The following is a 23,290-nucleotide window of genomic DNA, read 5'->3' as shown; positions in this document are numbered from 1 at the left end:
AGGCCATTGACCCCTCCCCATTCTAAAGTTACCATTGCCATGGGATGTGCTTTAGTCTGATTGTCAGCGTTGGTGACTGTATAGGTTTTTCCAGTCAGGTATTGGCCAGGGGAAACCAGTTTCTCTGTCACCATGGTGACACTGGCACCTGTATCCCTCAGGCCCTCTACACTTGTCCCATTAATAAAGAGCTGCTGCCTGTATTTTTGCATGTTAGGCGGCCAGGCAGCTAGTGTGGCTAAATCCACCCCACCCTCAGAGACTAGAGTAGCTTCAGTGTGGACCCTGATTTGCTCTGGGCACACTGTTGATCCCACTTGGAGACTAGCCATTCCAGTGTTACCTGGATTGGAGTTTGGAGTGGAACCTTTCTTGGGACAGGCCTGGTCTCCAGTTTGGTGTCCAGGCTGATTACAGCTACGACACCAGGCCTTTTTGGGATCAAAGTTTTTACCCTTGTACCCAGGATTGTTTTGTGAAGAGGCTCTGGGCCCACCCTCCTGTGCAGGTTTTTGGGGGCCTGTAGGAGACTCTTTACTATTTTTATTTTTGGCTGTCTCACCACCTTTCCCCTGGGGAGGTTTTGTGACCCCTTTCTTTTGGTCACCCCCTGTGGAAGTTTTGGACACCCTAGTCTTGACCCAATGGTCCGCCTTCTTTCCCAATTCTTGGGGAGAAATTGGTCCTAGGTCTACCAGATGCTGATGCAGTTTGTCATTGAAACAATTACTTAACAGGTGTTCTTTCACAAATAAATTGTACAGCCCATCATAATTACTTACACCACTGCCTTGAATCCAACCATCTAGTGTTTTTACTGAGTAGTCTACAAAGTCAACCCAGGTCTGGCTCGAGGATTTTTGAGCCCCCCTGAATCTAATCCTATACTCAGTGGAGAATCCAAAGCCCTCAATCAGGGTACCCTTCATGAGGTCATAAGATTCTGCATCTTTTCCAGAGAGTGTGAGGAGTCTATCCCTACACTTTCCTGTGAACATTTCCCAAAGGAGAGCACCCCAGTGAGATTTGTTCACTTTTCTGGTTACACAAGCCCTCTCAAAAGCTGTGAACCATTTGGTGATGTCATCACCATCTTCATATTTAGTTACAATCCCTTTAGGGATTTTCAACATGTCAGGAGAATCTCTGACCCTATTTATGTTGCTGCCACCATTGATGGGTCCTAGGCCCATCTCTTGTCTTTCCCTTTCTATGGCTAGGATCTGTCTTTCCAAAGTCAATCTTTTGGCCATCCTGGCTAACTGGATGTCCTCTTCACTGGAGTTATCCTCAGTGATTTCAGAGTTGTTGGCTCCTCCTGTGAGGGAACCAGCATCTCTGACTATTATTTGTGGAGTCAGGGCTTGAGAGGCCCTGTTCTCCCTAAATAGGACTGGTAGGGGGGAATTTTCCTCCAAGTCACTATCTTCATCCTCTGTGTTGCCATCCTCAGAGGGGTTGGCCTTTTCAAACTCTGCCAACAGCTCCTGGAGCTGTAGTTTGGAAGGTCTGGGGCCCATTACTATTTTCTTTATTTTACAGAGTGACCTTAGCTCCCTCATCTTAAGATGGAGGTAAGGTGTGGTGTCGAGTTCCACCACATTCATCTCTGCACTAGACATTATGCTTCTAAAAGTTGGAATACTTTTTAAGAATCTAAAACTAGGTCTAGGTTCTAATTCAAACTTTTACCAAACTTTTAAACTCTAAAAGAAATGCTAACAGGGACTAACACAAGGCCCTAGCAGGACTTTTAAGAATTTAGAAAACTTTTCAAATTGCAAAAATCAATTTCTAATGACAATTTTTGAATTTGTCGTGTGATCAGGTATTGGCTGAGTAGTCCAGCAAATGCAAAGTCTTGTACCCCACCGCTGATCCACCAATGTAGGAAGTTGGCTCTGTATGTGCTATTTCAAAGTAAGGAATAGCATGCACAGAGTCCAAGGGTTCCCCTTAGAGGTAAAATAGTGGTAAAAAGAGATAATACTAATGCTCTATTTTGTGGTAGTGTGGTCGAGCAGTAGGCTTATCCAAGGAGTAGTGTTAAGCATTTGTAGTACATACACCTAGACAATAAATGAGGTACACACACTCAGAGACAAATCCAGCCAATAGGTTTTGTATAGAAAAATATCTTTTCTTAGTTTATTTTAAGAACCACAGGTTCAAATTTAACATGTAATATCTTGTTTGAAAGGTATTGCAGGTAAGTACATTAGGAACTTTGAATCATTTCAATTGCATGTATACTTTTCAAGTTATTCACAAATAGCTATTTTAAAAGTGGACACTTAGTGCAATTTTCACAGTTCCTGGGGGAGGTAAGTTTTTGTTAGTTTTACCAGGTAAGTAAGACACTTACAGGGTTCAGTTCTTGGTCCAAGGTAGCCCACCGTTGGGGGTTCAGAGCAACCCCAAAGTTACCACACCAGCAGCTCAGGGCCGGTCAGGTGCAGAGTTCAAAGTGGTGCCCAAAACGCATAGGCTTCAATGGAGAGAAGGGGGTGCCCCGGTTCCAGTCTGCCAGCAGGTAAGTACCCGCGTCTTCGGAGGGCAGACCAGGGGGGTTTTGTAGGGCACCGGGGGGGACACAAGCCCACACAGAAATTTCACCCTCAGCGGCGCGGGGGCGGCCGGGTGCAGTGTTAGAACAAGCGTTGGGTTCGCAATGGAAGTCAATGAGAGATCAAGGGATCTCTTCAGCGCTGCAGGCAGGCAAGGGGGGGCTTCCTCGGGGAAACCTCCACTTGGGCAAGGGAGAGGGACTCCTGGGGGTCACTTCTGCAGTGAAAGTCCGGTCCTTCAGGTCCTGGGGGCTGCGGGGTCTTTTCCAGGCGTCGGGACTTAGGTTTCAGAGAGTCGCGGTCAGGGGAAGCCTCGGGATTCCCTCTGCAGGCGGCGCTGTGGGGGCTCAGGGGGGACAGGTTTTGGTACTCACAGTCGTAGAGTAGTCCGGGGGTCCTCCCTGAGGTGTTGGTTCTCCACCAGCCGAGTCGGGGTCGCCGGGTGCAGTGTTGCAAGTCTCACACTTCTTGCGGGGAGATTGCAGGGTTCTTTAAAGCTGCTCCTTTGGATAAAGTGGCAGTCTTTTTGGAGCAGGTCCGCTGTCCTCGGGAGTTTCTTGTCGTCGTCGAAGCAGGGCAGTCCTCAGAGGATTCAGAGGTCGCTGGTCCCTTTGGAAGGCGTCGCTGGAGCAGAGTTCTTTGGAAGGCAGGAGACAGGCCGGTGAGTTTCTGGAGCCAAGGCAGTTGTTGTCTTCTGGTCTTCCTCTGCAGGGGTTTTCAGCTAGGCAGTCCTTCTTGTTGTTGCAGGAATCTAATTTCTAGGTTTAGGGAGAGCCCTTAAATACTAAATTTAAGGGCGTGCTTAGGTCTGGGGGGTTAGTAGCCAATGGTTACTAGCCCTGAGGGTGGGTACACCCTCTTTGTGCCTCCTCCCAAGGGGAGGGGGTCACAATCCTAACCCTATTGGGGGAATCCTCCATCTGCAAGATGGAGGATTTCTAAAAGTTAGTCACCTCAGCTCAGGACACCTTAGGGGCTGTCCTGACTGGCCAGTGACTCCTCCTTGTTATTCTCATTATTTTCTCCGGCCTTGCCGCCAAAAGTGGGGGGAGGGGGCGGGCAACTCCACTAGCTGGAGTGTCCTGCGGTGCTGTGACAAAGGGGTGAGCCTTTGAGGCTCACCGCCAGGTGTTACAGCTCCTGCCTGGGGGAGGTGTTAGCATCTCCACCCAGTGCAGGCTTTGTTACTGGCCTCAGAGTGACCAGGCACTCTCCCCATGGGGCCAACAACATGTCTCTAGTGTGGCAGGCTGCTGGGACCAGTCAGCCTACACAGATAGTCGGTTAAGTTTCAGGGGGCACCTCTAAGGTGCCCTCTGTGGTGTATTTTACAATAAAATGTACACTGGCATCAGTGTGCATTTATTGTGCTGAGAAGTTTGATACCAAACTTCCCAGTTTTCAGTGTAGCCACTATGGTGCTGTGGAGTTCGTGTAAAACAGACTCCCAGACCATATACTCTTATGGCTACCCTGCACTTACAATGTCTAAGGTTTTGCTTAGACACTGTAGGGGCACAGTGCTCATGCACTGGTACCCTCACCTATGGTATAGTGCACCCTGCCTTAGGGCTGTAAGGCCTGCTAGAGGGGTGGCTGGACCTATACTTGCATAGGCAGTGAGAGGCTGGCATGGCACCCTGAGGGGAGTGCCATGTCGACTTACTCGTTTTGTTCTCACTAGCACACACAAGCTGGCAAGCAGTGTGTCTGTGCTGAGTGAGAGGTCTCCAGGGTGGCATAAGACATGCTGCAGCCCTTAGAGACCTTCCTTGGCATCAGGGCCCTTGGTACTAGAAGTACCAGTTACAAGGGACTTATCTGGATGCCAGGGTCTGCCAATTGTGGATACAAAAGTACAGGTTAGGGAAAGAACACTGGTGCTGGGGCCTGGTTAGCAGGCCTCAGCACACTTTCAATTGTAAACATAGCATCAGCAAAGGCAAAAAGTCAGGGGGTAACCATGCCAAGGAGGCATTTCCTTACACGATTGAACAGCTAATTGAAGAACATGTTGATGTTAAAGTGTTATGTAAATATTGAGTGGCTAGACAAAAAGAGCCTTTACTGGACTTAAACCTTTTATGTTCAAAACATAACAGAATAAAGTGTTGATTTTTGCTACAGCGTTGTATTACTGATTTTCTATTTCATTATCAGCTAACACATTGTTTGTTCCCTTCACAGCATGACATCATCTGTTAAAGTGGAAAAGATGCACTTAAATCCAAAGATAGATGGTGTGCAGATAAAACCTGCTGCTGGTCCACCTTGTTCTACTACTGTGAGTTCCTCAAAGACTGGCCTTAATTGTCCATCAATACCAAAGCCACCCTTGCCTTCCCCTGGACACATACCAAATGGAAAAGGTCTTCTTTCAAGTCCTCCATTTTTGGAAAAGAAACCAGAAGATAGTACAAATAACAGGAAATCTTTACATAAGAGGTTGTCAGGTAAAAACGTGATACTTGTATTACATCTTTAACAACTATGTAAATGTCTGAAAGTATGTTGATCGATAAAACTGACTGCTTATTTTTGGCAGAAGGAGTAGGTTTGCAAGACTTCACCCACTCTACAACAATATATTTTTCAGTCATACGCTTTTGGGTCTTATATAGCAATAAAGACCAATAAAAATAGCAACAAAGTGCTGGGAAATAATTCCTAATTAAAACAGTCTTTGGATTCCTAAAAGTTGTGAGTTTGCCAGCACTTCTCAAACTCTGTGTGTTTCATGTCTAACATACAGCAGGAAAGTCTTTCATCAAGCAGTCTGAAGACCCTTCCATTGTTATAAGGGTTAAATTGAGGTCTGAAATTTTTTTGAGTATTTTCATGAACAGCATAGTGATTTATAAACTAGATACTTGACATTACCTGCAGGCAGTGCAGTTTGTCGCCTTTGAGATCTGTGTGCCTAACCTCGCATCTGTTGAAAGTATGATTGAGGGCGAATCTTGAAAGAAGTTAGTGGACTCAATGAGTTATTTAGGAATAAGATAACTAGTTGTAGCAAATGCATTGTATTATACCTGTAAATGATTTCCCCTCTCTAATATTTTTCTCAACATGATGACTATAACAGATAATTTAATGGTTTTATTGATTATTTTGTATTTTTTTCCTGAAGAGTCAAACCTGTGACAAAATTAGTTTAGTTGATGAGAGAGGATTTGTTTTTGGTAGAGACTTCCAACCTCTGATTCTTCATGTTCGAATATTCTCTGGGCATGAGACTGGATCTGGGAAATCTTGAGCCGTAAAGCTGCGTGCGAGTAAGTGACATCGGTCTGATTAGCATCAGCTGCATCTTATGTGACATGCATGGTGCCTATATAGGCACCACCATGGCACACTGACATCAATTCATTTCTTTCTGCGCCTGCAGCTCAGATATTGAACTCTACCCTGGTCATTTTTTGACCATCATTTTTCAGGAACGTGCTGACTAACAAACCTACAGGTTTTATTCCTTTTGAAGAATGCTGCAGATAGATGTCTGTCTCTCTTCCCCATTTGCCCTGTCTTTGGTACCTGAGGTCAGGTCACAACCCCAAGGCCTGTGTCGACTGCAAGTTGCTGCACCCCATGGCTATCCAGCAGTGGGTGATGAAGCTTCTGGTGGCACAGCAGAAGAAAGCTCTGCGTCGTTTCAGCTCCCGAGGGAGACCTAGAGGCCACACACAGAGTCATTCCTATGGACAATCATTGTACCACTCCAAAATGTCTCCCTCGAGGTTCAGAAAGTCCAGAGAACACAAGAACAAGCAATCAAGGATTTTTTTTTTTGGCTTCTTTTAAATTGACATGCTTTGAGGCCATGCTCCATGTGCTTCCCTGAGTTATACGCCATGCACATCACCTTTGGGCCTTTGGTGCCATGGAGTTGAGAGGTGCCCCTGCTGGGTTACTGCCAGCAGGTTCCCCCCTTGTGCCAGGTGGACTCTCTGAATCCACTCTCTGATCCGGTCCAATGCCACCACCTACTCAGGCCCTGGTCCTCCTGATGTACCCTCGGATGCGGCTGGACGAAGAGCTCAGTGCGATTTCCTACTCTGAGACAGCACTATCCCGATGCAGCTCGACATCCGCTTCAGTCGCTGTCAAGGCCTTATCTACTGCAGGACTTTAATGCAGGCTCCAGTGCACCACATGATTGCCAGTCACCATTGTCCCGCCCCAGCCTTCCACTCCCATCATCACTCCCCTCTGAACCTGGAGCAGGCTTGCACATCCATGGTCAACCCGAATGCATTCCCTTCCATCTCACTGAACAAGAAATCCAAGAGGATGGACACCTTTGTGAAGATAACCTTTTCTTTCACCAGCTTGGCCTTGTGATGGGTAAACACCAAATGCATCTTAGGCCGATATTCCCATGCTCTCTGGGATAGGATTTGCACAGCTACTGCTCATGCTTTCTGAATCTACCCTGAACAACCACCGGTGGACAGTCGCTACTCAGTGAAGTTCGCCATCAGGTGTGGACTGGACATTACAGACTCTATAGGCATGGCCTCTATAATGGCACTTCACCACCACGCCTGGTTGCATGCTTGGTGTCCAAGCATCCTTGATCATTGTGCCCTTCTATGGTTCCCACTTATTTAGTGACATAGTTGACACAGCGCTCAAGCGGTTTCGTGAAAGCAAGGCCACCACCAGATCCCTGGTCCTTTCTCTGGCTTCCTAACCACAGCAACAGTCCTTTCAACCCTTCCATGATCCTGGTCAAGGCTCATATAGACATTCACAATACCAGCCCTTACCACTTGCCCAGCAGACTTGCCCACCCTTTTCATGGCCAGGGTTGCAGATCCCACTGAGGACACGGGAACCACAGCCAGCAAACTTTCCAATCCTCTCTGGCTGCTGCAGCCTCCAAGCCACTTTAATGTGTCCTCCATATATCCTCCATCCAGCACAACCATTCAGTTGGCGGCAGGATCAGGCACCACCTGGCCTAGTGGACCAAAATTACTTCAGACAAGTGGGTCCTACAAATTGTGCAGGGTGATTATGCTCATATGTTTGTGAAACCCCTCTGCCCTTCCCACCGTCCCCAGAATGGCTGACTGAGAAACATCTCTTCTTGTTCTGTCAGGAAGTGCAGCCTCTATTGGCCAAAGGAGCCAGAGGAAGCCGGCACCAGAATTAGAATCTGGCTGCAGTTTGCGCTACTTTCTGGTGCTGTGGAAGGACAGAGGTCCCCGGTGCCCCCACCATTCTAGATCTGCACCCCTTTAACACCTTCCTGAAGAAAGATAAATTCAAGATGCTCAGATCTGGTCTGTCCTGGACCTTGGAAACTGGATGGTGCGTATGGACTTACAGTGCGATTATTTACACATCCCTTTGGAAGTTGTCTCTGTACATACTATCTCAAAGTGAGAGATAGTGTGTACAGAGACCAAGGGTTCCCTTAGAGGTTGATAGTGGCACAATTAGATAATTCTAATGCTCTATTTTGTGGTAGTGTGGTCGAGCAGTAGGCTTATCAGAGGGTAGTGTTAAGCATTTGTTGTACACACACAGGCAATAAATAAGAACACACACTCACTTAACTCCAGTCCAGTAGGTTTTTAGATAGAAAAATATTATTTTCTTAATTTATTTTAGAACCACAAGAATCAGAATTTAGGTAAGTACATAAATTGGAAGGTACTGCACACAGGTAAGTATGGAACTTTGAATTAAAACAGTCATGTGCACAGTTTTAGCAAAAAGGGCAATAAGCTATTTTAAAAGTGGACACAGTGCAAAAATCAACAGTTCCTGGGGGGAGATAAGTACAAGTTAGTTTATCAGGTAAGTAAAGCACTTACAAGTTCAGTCTCCTTGGCATAGGCAGCCCTCTGTTGGGGGTTCAAGTTAACACCCAGCAACACAGGGACGGTTAGGTGCAGAGGTCAAAGTAGGGCCCAAATAACATAAATGCCTATGGAGAACAGGGGTGCTGCGGTTCCAGTCTGCTACCAGGTAAGTACCTATGTCCTTGAGGAGCAGACCAGGGGAGTTTTGTAGAGCACTGGTGGGGTCCCAAACAGGCACTCAAAATACACCCTCAGCAGCACAGGGGCGGCCCAGTGCAGTGTGTGAACAAGGCATCGAGTTTTGTATTGAAGTCAATGGAGGGACCCGGGGGTCACTCTGGCAATGCAGACAGGGCACAAGAGGGCTTCTCGGGCCAGCCACCGACTGGGCTAGGATGAGGGCCGCCTGCTGGTCCCTCCTGCACCGATGGTTGGTTCCTCTCTGTCCCATGGGTGCAGTGCTTTGTTCAGGCGTCTGGTTCCTTTTATACCCAGCAGTCGCGGTCAGGGGGAGCCTCTGGATCCTCTCTGCAGGCGTCACTGTGGGGGTACAGGGAGGCCGACTCAGGGTGTCCACGTCATTGGAGTTGCCTGGGGGGGTCCCCTCTGCGGTGTTGGTTTCTCTGGACACAGGCTGAGGGTGTCTGGTGCAGTGTGTGAAGACTCAGGCTTCAGGAGTGAGGCTGGAGTCTTCTTTAAAGATGGTTTCTTGGTTGTAGTTTTGGACAGAGCCGCTGTCTTCTGGAGTTTCTTGGGACTTTAGATGCAGGTCAGTCCTCTGAGTCCTCAGAGGTCGCTGGTCCCGCTGGATGTGACAATGTGCAGGTTCTTTGAGTCTGGATACAGGCCGGTAGGGCTGGGCCAAGTCAGTTGTCTCTGTGGGGCTTTCAGGTCAGCGGTTCTTCTTCTTTCTTCAGGTTGCAGGAATCTGATTTCCTGGGTTCAGGGCCGCCCCTAAATACTCAATTTAGAGGTGTGTTTAGGTCTGGGAGGCAGTAACCAGTGGCTACTGTCCTGGAGGGTGGCTACATCCTATTTTTGCCTCCTCCCTGTGGGGTGGAGGGCACATCCTTAATCCTATTGGGGTGAATCCTCCAAAACAAGATGGAGGATTTCTTAAGGCAGGGGTCACCTCAGCTCAGGACACCTTAGGGGTTGTCCTGACTGGTGGGTGACTTCTCCTTGTTTTTCTCATTATCTGCTCAGGACTTGCCGCCAAAAGTGGGGACTGTGTCGAGAGGGGAGGGCACCTCCACTAGCTGGAATGCCCTGGGGCGCTGTAACACCAGGCTTGAGCCTTTGAGGCTCACCACCAGGTGTTACAGTTCCTGCAAGGGGAGGTGAGAAGCACCTCCACCCAGTACAGGCTTTGTTCCTGGCCACAGAGTGACAAAGGCACTCACCCCATGTGGCCAGAAACCCGTCTGGATGTGGCAGGCTGGCAGGAACTGGTCAGCCTAACACAAGCATTTGGACTGGTGTACAGGGGGGGCATCTCTAAGATGCCCTCTGTGTGCATTTTTCAATAAATCGCAGTGTGGGTTTATTGTGCAGGGGTACCATTTACAAGGGACTTACCTGTGTGCCAGGGCTGTGCCATTTGTGGAGACAAAGGTACAGTTTAGGGAAAGAACACTGGTGCTGGGGCCTGGTTAGCAGGGTCCCAGAGCACTTTCAATCATAACTGGCATCAACAAAAGGCAAAAAGTCAGGAGGTAACCATGCCAAGGAGGCATTTCCTTACAACTCCTTTCAGGAGCTGTCAGAGGATGTTGCAAAAATTGGTAAGTGCAGGGTATACAAGTTAAGAATTCATCGCCCAGTGTCTAGTCCATGAATAGCAGAACAATTAATGTTCACTTGGTCTATAGTCTGTTCTGCATTGTTACTAGTATCTTGGTTTTGTCGCCTCTGATTTTGAGTTTTGAAATTCACTCCATCTACCCAACCCTTATTACAAAGGGGTTGATTATCATGCTTGTTCTAATCATTTCCTGAGCGCCAAGCTACATTCTTATGGCAGGAGTTCATGTAGATCTGGAGAGTTTTGAGCATATGTGCTGTATCATGCCATCGGCAAGGTAGTGTTCATTTGATAAACTATTGTTGGTGTTCCACGCTATTCTGCTACTCCATTCCCTTGAGCGGCGCACCAAAAATGGGTAATCTGATTTTGGAGAGCTATTTATGAGGTTTCAAATAAGCAGCCAAGTCTCCCCAACCAAGCAGCCTATGCAAGTAATGACATATTGGTACCTTGAGTTGGTTTTTGAGATAGGGTTGCAGAGTATGTTTGTCTTGGTTAGGATGCAGGATGGCCAGTGCTACAAAAATTCCGAATACCAGAAGCAACTACTCCAAGCTACCAGTAACTAGATGGAACGGGGCTCCAGTCAACAGGCTAAGTGAGCATCTGTCGCTATCAGCTAGAATCTTCTCCCCATCAGTGACTTCTCTGAACAGTGATTGCTTGCAGGTCTAATGGAAAAGAGCACTTGGGAAAACGGTGCATGCTATTCAGGAATGCTGCTTGGAACTGGCATAGTCCGGAAAGAGAAGCAATAGATGATGATTGGGGCTCATCCTCCAATATGAGGACTGAACCTTTGTCGTGGCTAGCTGTAGATACACATGCTGTGCATAATCTTGCCATCTAGTGTTTGGTTCGGAGTAGGACCACCTGTTTTTCTTCGAAGAAGCTTTTTGAGTCACAAGATTGAGTGACTCCTCCTCTCAGTAATATTGTACATGGGTATCGAGTCCTTTGTTAGATTGTTTCTCTCCACTGTCTGGTTCAGAGGTGTGGTCCTCTCGCTCGGAGTTCTTGGCTCCATACAGTCTAAAACTGTATTCTTTCTGTCTTTATATCATCGCCTGTATTGTTTTTGACCATGTATTCTTCAATACTTTATCTCTTGGTTCCATTTCTACACCCAGAATCGCATTTTCAGCCCTTCTGGGTGAAGGGAGGCCCTCTCAGGGCCTCTACGGGCCTACCTATTCCATGTGCTATTGACCTGTGCAGCCCTAGTGGGACATGGTACATTTCGGTTTTGCCCTCAATGCCACTCAAAATTTCTACACACCGACCACCACCAGGTGTGCAATTTGTGTCTTTCTCCCGACCACAACGAGCAGACCTGTGAAATGTGCCCTTCTTTTTGATCAAAGAAGACATTTAGAGATCTAAGAGCTCGTTGGATGGAAATGGCGTCTCGACATCCAGATGACGCACCAAACATCTTCAGCAACAACCATGCGCATTAAGAGTTGGAGTAGGAGGGTGCCTTCTCCGATCAAGATTCGGACTCTGATGTGCAGTCAGACATCAAGAGTCAACCATTACAGGTAGCACAAACTATGAGTAAAAAGACCCCTTTTCCGTCACCTAAAACAACATCCAAAGAGGTCACCGGTTCTCCACTGCCTTCCAACCATGGTCAGAGCTGAGAAACGTATTCGGATGCCCCACCTTCCAGCTTGGTACGAAGAAAGGCAAAGAGAAATCTTCAACATCGATCTCCAGAGCCTCCACTTCAGCTCCAACAAGACCAAAGATACATGGTGCTTTAGTGCCGACAACTTTGATTCCGACCACTTCGGCACCGAAAAAGAAAAAAAATCCATCTACAGTTTCAGCACTGAAAATTTTCCATCTAGAAAAAACTTTGGTACCGAAAAGATTAGAAGAGACTTAGTGATTCTGTACAGTCTATAACCACCACTCCATCACAGGTGGAACCAATTTTAGAAGTTATGGACACTCTTCTGCACCGACTTCTAATTCAAAAAGGAACAGGGTGGATTATAACATCACCTCCGCCCCCTTTTAAAGAGGAAATTAACTTTTCAAGAGAGTCTTGATTCCTCTCCGCCTCAAAAAAAAACTACCAAAGAAAAGACTCCTTTTTCTTACTCTGACTTCTCCACCTACTTCTCCACAACATACTCCTCCACCAACATCTCCCCTCCTTTAGGGTTCACACCACCTAGTTTACTACCTAGTGGGGCTCAAGATTTAGGGGATACATTAGATGAACAGGACCCATAGGATTAATTTGATCTGGCTCCTATTATGCCACATGATCCAGATCTTTACCCGGCTAGACCTTCACCACCTGAGGATTCCACCTCATATCCACAGGTTATAGCTAGGGCAGCAGCATTTCACAATGTACATATGTACACTGATCCAATATAGGAGGATTTTTTATTTGACACCCTTGACACAACTCATAAGGAGAGTCCATTCCAGGCATGCTCAGTTACTCAGAGGAAATATATAAAAAAACAGATTCCTCCAGACTCTATTGTTGCCTCTACTGCACGAAAAAGGGCTAATAGCCAATCAACCAGTAGACACACCTCCTCCTGATGAAGAAAGTAAAAAAAAAATAGATTTGCCAGGAAAAAGAGTGGCAGCTCAAGCAGCCAATCACTGGCAAATTGTGAATGCACAAGCGTTGTTTTCCCGGCATGATAGAGCTCCCTGGGATGCCATGGAAGAGCTTTTACAATACCTCCCAGAGGAACATCGTAAAAGTGGGGTAGAAATTGTAAATGAGGGACAAACAATTTCCAGCAACTCTATTAGATGTGCTCTTGATGCTGCTGATACAGCACCATCCAGTGTCATTAGGCGCCATGATTGGCTCAGATGTTCAGGCATTAAACCAGAGGTACAACAGGCAGTTTTAAGCATGCCTTTTGATAAAGAGCATTTATTTGGGCCACAAGTGGATACCACACTTGAAAAATTAAATAAAGACAGTCAAACTGCCAAAGTTATGGGAGCTCTGCAAGCCAGCACACACAGGGGTGCTTTCCGTGTCACCGGATTTGCAGGGGGCTTTTGATCATCATTTCAGGAACATTCTTCCAGGCAAACAAAGTCCACCTCTCATTGCACCAGAGGTTACTTTATAGGATCGTATAGAGGCAACCATAACAAAGAAAGAGGAAAACCATCTACAGCTAGAGGTTCCTCATCCACCACTAAATAATGACTTAAAACACAATAGGCCAACTTGCACTACTTCTCTAGGGGGAAGGTTACAACTTTTATTTACCCTCCGTAATCTCAAATTGCCACAGATTAATGGGTACTTCAAATTATCCAAAATGGTTACTGTCTGGAGCTCATTTCCATGCCACCAAATATACCTCATCTCCCTCTTCTCAAAGAGGAAGAACATTTGCTGCTTCTCAAAGGAGCTATAGAACCAGTACCATTACAATATCAAGGAACAGGAGTCTACTCCTTGTATTTTCTAATACTTAAAAAAGACTAGTCTCTCAAACCGATATTAGATCTTAGACCCGTAAACCAATATATCCTATCAGAACACTTTCATATGGTCACTCTTCATGATGTAATTCCCCTATTGCAACCAGGAGACTTCATGACGGACACTTACTTTTACATTCCCATTCATCCTGCACACTGTAAGTACCTAAGATTTGTAATTCAGGAAAACATTACCAATTCAAGGTATTAACATTCGGAGTCACAACCGCTCCCTGAGTGTTCACAAAATGCATAGCAGTAGTTGCAGCATGTCAGAAAAAAACAAATTCATGTTTACCCTTATTTGGACGATTTGCTCATCAAAGCCAATACATTCACACAGTGTGAAAGCCACACTCAACTACAATTCGTCTCCTACACTCTCTGGAGTTCACCATAAACTACACCAAATATCATCTACAACCTCTCTTGATAAAACCCTATCTAGGACTAGAATTTCCCAATTCAGCCAGAGTTCAGGCTTTTCAAATATTAATTGCTACATTAAAACAGAACCAAACATACACAGTAAGAACTGTTATGAAACTGTTAGGGATGATGGCATCTTGTATTGCCTTCGTACCTCATGCTAGACTTCATATGTGCCCTCTTCAACAATGTCTCTCTCATCAGTGGTCTCAGGTACAGGGTCAAATGGAAGATCTACTGTTGTTGGACCGCCAGACTTATCGCTCTCTGCATTGGTGGAACACCACAAACCTCATGAAAGGGCGTTCCTTTTTAGACACTGTGCCTCAGATCACTCTCACAACAGATGCCTCAAACACCGGTTGGGGAGCTCATCGCCTCAAACTCGCAGTTCAGGGTATATGGGACACTACTCAACTGTCTCTTCTCATCAATTACCTGGAACTGCAAGCAGTATTCTTAGCAAAGAAAGTGTTCCTTTCACAATTGCAAGACAGTGTTGATACGTACAGACAACATGACTGCCATGTACTATCTTAAAAAACAGGGGGGGCCCAGTCTCATCAACTGTCTCATCTTGTACAGACAATATGGAAATGGGCAATTCATCACCACATTCACATAGTGGCACAGTATCTCCCAGGGGCAGACAATCACTTTGCAGACCTGCTAAGCAGGATGCAGCAACAAACACTAGAGTGGAAACTCCACCGACAAGTCCTTCAACAGTACTTCCAAAAGTGGGAAACCCATCAAATAGACCTTTTCACAGCATATCAAAACAAAAAATGCCAAACCGTCCTACCCACACCCTCAGTGCAAGGGAAATGGTCTGTGGATGAGTTGGTCAGGGATATTTGGCTACGCTTTACCCCTTTGTTCATTCCTTCCCTTTCTGGTCCAGAAGATAAAACAATCTTCCCTCAACATGATCTTAGTGGCCCCTACACGGGCACGTCAACCATGCTTCACAACACTTTTGGAACTCTCACTAGTTCCACATAAGAAACTTCCCAACAGACCAAACCTCCTGACACAAAGACCGGGTCAAATAAGACATCCAAATCCCAAATCACTCCACTTAGCGATATGGCTTCTGAGGTCATAGATTTCGGATATTTACAGTTGTCACAGGAATGTATGGATATTATTAAACAAGCACATAAACCTACAACTAGACAATGTTATGCAGCAAAATGGAATTATTTTGTTTGCTATTGTCAACATTGACCCTCTCAAACCAACAGTACAAGACATTGTACAATATTTGTTTCACTTATAAAAAGCAAATCTAGCTTACATATCTATTTGTTTACATTTAGCAGCCATAGCTGCATATCTTCAAAACAGACAGCATATTTCTTTGTTTAGAATTCCAGTTATCAAAGGATTTATGGAAGGACTAAAAATAATAATTCCACCAAGAATTCCTCCAGCTCCATCTTGGAATCTTAACATTGTACTCACAAGGCTTATGGCTCCACTGTTTGAGCTACTCCACGCCTGTTTCCTACAATTCCTTTCATGGAAAGTATTTTTTTTATTTTATTTTTTATTGCTATCACCTCCCTAAGACGTGTCAGTGGGCTCCAAGCTTTAACTTTATGAACTTGAAAGAAAGGTTCTTCTAAAGAAAATATTGTGTTAAAAACAAATTCAAAATTCCTTCCAAAGGTAACTTCACAATTGCATATTTCTAAAATAATATAATTAGCAGTTTTCTTTCCACAACCAGATTCAGTAGCTGAAAGAGCTCTACATACTCTAGATGTTAAAAGGGCTGTTATGTATTATATAGCTAGAACAAAAGAGTTTAGGAAAACAAAATAACTTTTTGTGACTTTCTCCTTACCACAGAATAGCGAGCTTATATCCATAAACAACTATATCTAGATGGATAGTCAAATATATTCAGACTTGCTGTAGTAAAGCTAAACGACCATTAACTTTACCACCTAAGGAACAGGAAAAAAGGTCCATTTAAGGCATTTTTAGGTAACATACCCATAGCAGATATGGTCTACACCACACACATTTACAAAACATTGCGTAGATGTCTTTGCACAACAGGCAAATGTTGTACAAGCTGTACTCAAGACACTCTTTCAAACAATTGCAACTCCTGCCCTCTAGCCACCGCTTTATGGACAGACTGCTTTACACTCTATGCACAGCATGTGTATCTACAGCCACACATGCCATTGACCAGAAAATGATGCTTACCAGTAGACATCTGTTCTTGGCATGTAGTGATGTAGATTCACATGCCACCCTCCCTCCATCTTGAACGCTTGTAGAGGTTGCAGTTGAATAATATGTAAATAATCTGCATATGTAAATACATAGCATGGGCATTTTTTCTTTTCTACTCTCTATTTTTCACTACTTCACTCTCCTGCCTGTGGAAAAACAATCAAAGAACTTGATGCCCATGTGCAGTATTACCACTCCCCTGTCCATCACCATCATAGGGGTGGTAGTCAGAGCTCCGCCAGGTGGACACTAAATTCTGCCAACTTGGAAACAAAATGTGCAGAGGCCCCTGGGAGCATCTGAATGTCCAGGTCAGGCAGGTAACATCAGTGACCCCCTCTGATAGTCACTGTGCAAATTGACCAAACCCCCTTTTGGGCCTATTTAGGGACTCCCTTGCGGGTGGGTCCCCAGATTTGGCTTTAAAGACTCCAGCAGGACTCCTCTGCCTCGACCTCTTCTGCTCCTGGCCACTGGAACCACAACTGGACCCTTCAGGGACCGAACAAGACTGCAGCTCCTGAGATGACCCCGCCTTGCAACATTGTTTCACTGGCTCCTTCCAGCAACTTTAGCATTTCCATGGATGTGCATCTTGTGGGGTCAGCAAGACTTCAGCTGCACCAAGAAGCAAGAAGGAACCTCCCTTGGAGTGAAGGAGTCACTCCCCTGCATCCGCAGGCACCTAATGCAACGACGTCTGGCTGCATGGATCTGCTCTCCTCTGGAATTCCGTGGATCCTGCAACACAGGTGGTGGTTCTGAGTGGTCCTTTTGGTCACCTCTGCCTTCTGTCCAACTTGGGAGACGGTGACCCCTTGCTTTTCCTTGTAAGACGGAATACCTGTGCACCGTGACTCGTGCAGCAACCGAGGCTTGTTGACTCCTGCTCTGAGGGATCTTCAGGCTCCAAGTAGCCCCGGCCTTCAGCACTTTATCTTTGCAAGGAGAGTCTCTCCTCAGTTGCAGAAGCGACGTGGGACTCCTCTCCAGGTGTACTGACTGTGCCTGCTGCCAGTGGGTTGCCTGTGTGGGCTGCGACTGCTTCTGCTGGCTCTCCCGACTGCGGAGGGTCAGCCCAGACTCTCCTCCAAGGGTCAAGCCCCAAGGGCCTTGCTGGTCCTCTTCAGCTCGGCAACTCCTTTGCCCTGGTTTGCATTTGCCAAGGTATGTTGGTGGTCTTCCTGACATCTTACCTCTCTGCAATCCGACGACCAGCGTGGGACATCTTCTGCAGGACCCTAGTGGCTCCACTGCAGCTCCTGGACTCCACAGCTAGTCTTCATCTTCCTTCGTCGACACAGATCTTCACCCATGGAAGGGTGAAGATCGTAGACTGGACTCTGCCCCTTGCTTTTGCAGGTCCTCTTCTTCCAGAATCCACTTTTGGGTTCCTCTAGTCTGGTCCTGTTCTTGCTAAGTTCCTTTTCTAAGTCCCCTTGTTAGCTTAAAGGAAAACCAGGTAATTTCCCTCTGCTGTCCTGGTCGCTGGGGGTCATCTAAGTACGTACCTTTTGGGGTTCCGGGTTCTCCCAGATCCCTACTAACTACTCCACAACCTTGGGTGGGGGACATGAACTTCGTGTTCCACTATTGTAGTATATGGTTTGGCCCTCCCGTAGGGCCCCAGCTATTTTCTACTATTTCTTGCCAGTGCTTGATGTTCCTAAATGCTAATTCCCAATACTGATTGTGTATATATAGTGTATACTTATCTCCAGTTGGGGGACTGTGTATAAGTAATCTAGTTTAGTGTGTCTAGTAAAGTACCTTTATTTTTGTAACACTGTGTGGTCCCTTGTATTTGTGAAAAGTTACTGTATGACTAGTGTGGTATTGCAAGTGCTTTTACACTCCTCCTAAATAAGCCTTGGCTGCTCATCCGCAGCTGCCCCTAGAGGGCCCTGGCTTCCTAGACCCTTTTTACTAACTGATAGGGGGTTACTGGACCTGGTATAAGGTGTAAATACCACAGGTGTCACCACACACCAGGCCAGCTTCCTCCATGTCGTGACTATTCCATAGTGGACAGGACATCTTGCACATGAACATATGGTTTAGGTACCCCTCTTCCTCCTCACATCGGCAGCAGCTGATAGAAATTCTCGAGACAATCTTATGGAGTCTGGATGATGTCCAGAATGACTTGTGAATGGACCAGAATCGGGAGTGCTAAAGCTGGTGTGATTTTAGCCAAGAAGGAGGATCTCCATATTTTCTGCAAAGTAGTGTCTGGGAATGTCTTGTTATGCAAGGAGTTACTTATTCCCATTTCTGGGCAAATTATCTCAGTACATATCTTTGGGGGCCTCTAAAAGTTTATATATACGTGCGGCTGGAATGCTGCAAAACTTCAGTTGATGTCATGTGGTTAAATATTACGAATGAGTCAAATCAATAAATATGGAAAAAGCAGAGGTATAGTTTAGCATAATGTGTGTCAGGTGAACAAGGAAGGCGCAAAAGGTTGTCACACTTCTAGGGGTAACTAGTGTCCATTACGCCCAAGGTTTCTCAGTGGTCAGGTAATAGCTTACCTACTTAGATGGTTGTGTAGTCTGTGTCGCTAGTAATTAGAGTGGAGGTATCTACAATAATAAGTAGTATGCTGAGACTCCGTATTGCCCCTGAATGACAGCCCCCGCCAGTGAAGTAGCAGTTTGGTACAATATTGTTACAGTTCTTATGTTATTTGCTGTCAAGACAACTTAATCCTCCCTGTACCCTATTTCATGTGACCGAATAATGGTTATTTTAAGTGAAAGCATGGCTATGCCGACCCATGAAAACTAGTTTTGGTAATAATAACAGAACAATCTGATTTGATATTTAGATGCTTGTGTATATGTAACACGTGGTATGCTGAGAGTATAGATGTTGGCGTGACTTTACCCTAAATGTACCACAGTACAACAGTCACATGGTGGCGAGTAGTTAGCGTTCAGAACTTTATGTATGTTCTCTTGTGAACTATTATGGCATCCCCGTCAGTATCCCTAACGGAATGCCGCCCATGATTTAAAGCGGTCTTTAAAATATGCATCCATGTCATAGTTAAATACCCCCAAGGAATAATGCTGAAAGATACATTTTAGGGGCAGGGTTTCCTACTTACAAATTGCTCCCCGCTGGTAACCTACTCGCTGGCCGTAAACCTGGAACTGAACGGGTAACCCAAGGGAAAGTATAGTTATCGGAGACCTGAAGTGCAAGTCCTGCCTATAAATCTGTGGCTTTGCATGGTCCTGCCTGCATAAACAAACACCTGTCCCACGCCCCCTCCATCACAGGATGTCCTGAAGCCCTTGGGTTGTCTGCAGTACTTCTGGGGGATTTAAAGAAAAGCAGACCACTTCTGGTCATGGGCTGTTGATTTAATTGTGAAACTGGGATTTAGCTGGTTTAGGCTCCCCTAAAGTGGATAGGTACAGACACTAGGAAGGCATCGAAAGGGGTTGTAATTTTCACAAATGATCAGCAACAAGTTATATTTATGAATTGTGATTTGTCGGAAAACGATCTTCAATGCAATTGTGTATATATAATTTCTTGTAAGAGATTATTTTGCTAGAAGTGTAAAATATTGTTATTGTAGTTGTTATGGGGCGGAACAAAAGGGTAAAGTCTTCTGATTGGATAAGTTGTGTGACCAAAGAACTAGTCCAGACCCGGCACAGCATAGCAGACGGGAAGAACTGAAGGTGTGATCATCAATCAGTACAGTCACCTGATTGGTCCCTCCGGGTGGAAGAGCAGCTAGTCCATACCCGATCAAGCGAGGGGAGGTAGTTGTCCTGTTGATGCTACCAGTGTATGTTGCCAACCCCTGAGGTATCCATATTCTAACCAAGGGGTTGCATTGGAAGTCAGAATGATGAAAAATGGTAACATGTGTGAAGTTGGCATGAAAGTCACGAAGAACTTGATCCATTGAAAATTGCGTGGTATTGAACATTACTTTTAGACAAGTCCGTCATCATGATCAAGATTGTACAGATTGTCGTGTAGCTAATTGTGTACGTTAGCACTGATTCTCATAGTCCCCCCAAAAATTGAAGGACATGAAATAATGGAGAAAAGAGGGGATACAAAGGCTGGTCTTCGCACTAAGGTGTATCATTGCAACTAGAGCCTTGTGCAGGAGAAGGCTGGTTGCAGTAATGCTAATCCCAAGCACAAAACACAAAATCACTTGTAGAAACTCATCCACAAAAGTTTGTCATTGAGGCCCGTGATGCATGTCTGAAGCTTGAACACCCAACTCTGTTATTTTTCCATCTGTATGGTAACATTTTGGTTGTTACTTGACTCAAGGATAATCCACCACAGGTCGTTTGGAGTATGTTGTTTGTTCATGTAATGTATGCTCAATTTAGTAGTGGTTCGTCGACATCTAATGTTACTGCGATGTTCATTGATTCAAATTTTGACCGATTTTGTGGTCAGGCCAACGTAAGTCAAAGGCCATGTAATTAGATAGATGCAGTTGCGGGTATTGTAGTTGGTATGTTTCTGATGATATCAAATTCCTGCTTACTGACTCCAATCTACAGCCTGTAATCTCAGCATACAGTTTACGGTTGAGATTGATAAGGTAGATCAGTCTGTAGTTTTTCACCTTTAGGGGGTCTTTCCCTTTGGAATGACTGATTGCTGGCTCGGCTACCGAGGATACAATGTAGCCTGAGATAGCGTACTGGTGGAAAGCTGTATTAAGAGACCCCATCACTTTGTCAGAGATACCCAGAGAAGTTTACAGGTATCAGGGGTATTTCTTGATTACAGAGAGAGGTACAGGCTTGTTGGATTTATATATGTTTGAGTAAAAGTATCTAAAGGACTGAAGGATACCTTGAGTTGCTGGCGTAATCTCCCCCTTGGAATTCCATATAGGGGATACGAGTGTCTTATTTTTTGTGTATTTTAGATAGTTCGGCAGGGTTTTCCCGGCTCTATTCCTATTACAGTTTATCCGGGTTTACAATATTGTCCCATTTCCTTGCTCTATGGCTTAAAATTTGATTATACTCATATTGTAGGGCACATAGTTAAGAAAGGACATTGGAAACCCTGGAGTGCATGAGCTGTTTATCCAGAACCTGGATCGCCATTTTTAGTCGTTTGAGTTGATTAGAGATTGCTTTATTTTTGTGTGCCATTTGTTGGATCATAATACCTCTTAGTGTTTCTTTTAGTGACTCCCATCTTGTAATTGGGGATGTCTCATCCGAATGGTTCTCTGAGGAAGTGGTCAATACCGTTTGCTATTTCTTCTCCTTTTAGCATCCTCAAGTAGGTTATCATTTGAGTGCTATTGGCATGAAGTAGGGGGTAGGTCCGTTCAGTGTGAGTTCTAGTGATACGCAGGCATGATCTGAGACTACTGTCTGTTCTATTTTCAAGAGAGTGCTAATTGGAGTAGGCAGTTATTAACCATTATATAGTCTATCCTAGAGAGGGAGTGGAGTGAAGATGAGTAGATTGGGTTGCCCTCCCTCTGAGATTATATAGTGTATGAGAAGTGTGCTGGGACCCTGCTAACCAGGCCCCAGCACCAGTGTTCTTTCACCTAAAATGTACCATTGTTTCCGCAATTGGCACAACCCTGGCACCTAGGTAAGTCCCTTGTAACTGGTACCCCTGGTACCAAGGGCCCTGATGCCAGGGAAGGTCTCTAAGGGCTGCAGCATGTCTTATGCCACCCTAGGGATCCCCCACTCAGCACAGACACACTGCTTGCCAGCTTGTGTGTGCTGGTGGGGAGAAAATGACTAAGTTGACATGGCACTCCCCTCAGGGTGCCATGCCAACCTCACACTGCCTGTGGCATAGGTAAGTCACCCCTCTAGCAGGCCTTACAGCCCTAAGGCAGGGTGCACTACACCACAGGTGAGGGCATATGTGCATGAGCACTATGCCCCTACAGTGTCTAAGCAAAACCTTAGACATTGTAAGTGCAGGGTAGCCATAAGAGTATATGGTCCGGGAGTCTGTCAAACGAACTCCACAGCTCCATAATGGCTACACTGAATACTGGGAAGTTTAGTATCAAACTTCTCAGAATAATAAACCCACACTGATGCCAGTGTTGGATTTATTAAAAAATGCACACAGAGGGCATCTTAGAGATGCCCCCTGTATTTTAACCAATTGTTCAGTGCAGGACTGACTGGTCTCTGCCAGCCTGCTGCTGAGAGACGAGTTTCTGACCCCATGCGGTGAGAGCCTTTGTGCTCTCTGAGGACAGAAACAAAGCCTGCTCTGGGTGGAGGTGCTTCACACCTCCCCCCTGCAGGAACTGTAACACCTAGCAGTGAGCTTCAAAGGCTCAAGCTTCGTGTTACAATGCCCCAGGGCACTCCAGCTAGTGAAGATGCCCGCCCCCCCTGGACCCAGCCCCCACTTTTGGCGGCAAGTCCAGGAGAGATAATGAGAAAAACAAGGAGTCGTCACTGGCCAGTCAGGACAGCCCCTAAGGTGTCCTGAGCTGAGGTGACTCTGACTTTTAGAAATCATCCATCTTGTAGAAGGAGCATTCCCCCAATAGGAATAGGGATGTGCCCCCCTCCCCTCAGGGAGGAGGCACAAAGAGGGTGTACCCACCCTCAAGGACAGTAGCCTTTGGCTACTGCCCTCCCAGACCTAAACACACCCCTAAATTCAGTATTTAGGGGCTCCCCAGAACCTAGGAACTCAGATTCCTGCAACCTAAGAAGAAAAGGACTGCTAAGCTGAAAAACCCTGCAGAGAAGACGGAGACACCAACTGCTTTGGCCCCAGCTCTACCGGCCTGTCTCCCCACTTCTAAAGACACTGCTCCAGCGACGCTTTCCACATGGACCAGCGACCTCTGAAGCCTCAGAGGACTGTCCTGCATCTAGAAAGACCAAGAACTCCCGAGGACAGCGGCTCTGTTCACCAAAGACTGCAACTTTGAA

At 45.8% G+C, this 23,290-nt stretch overlaps 1 protein-coding gene across 1 annotated transcript in view; it reads left to right on the top strand.

The window, feature by feature from the left end:
• ATXN7 (ataxin 7) overlaps window positions 1-23,290 on the top strand; it is a 295,992-nt gene that overhangs the window by 143,715 nt on the left and 128,987 nt on the right. The window contains exon 5 of the mRNA XM_069206513.1: window positions 4,755-5,020. Coding sequence (XP_069062614.1) covers window positions 4,755-5,020 — 266 coding nt within the window. The remainder of the gene's footprint in view (window positions 1-4,754; window positions 5,021-23,290) is intronic.

This window comes from Pleurodeles waltl, chromosome 9 (assembly GCF_031143425.1).
Source record: "Pleurodeles waltl isolate 20211129_DDA chromosome 9, aPleWal1.hap1.20221129, whole genome shotgun sequence".
NCBI lineage: Eukaryota > Metazoa > Chordata > Amphibia > Caudata > Salamandridae > Pleurodeles > Pleurodeles waltl.
The sequence above is the reverse complement of the archived record's forward strand: the minus strand, read 5'-3'. Positions and strand labels throughout refer to the sequence as shown.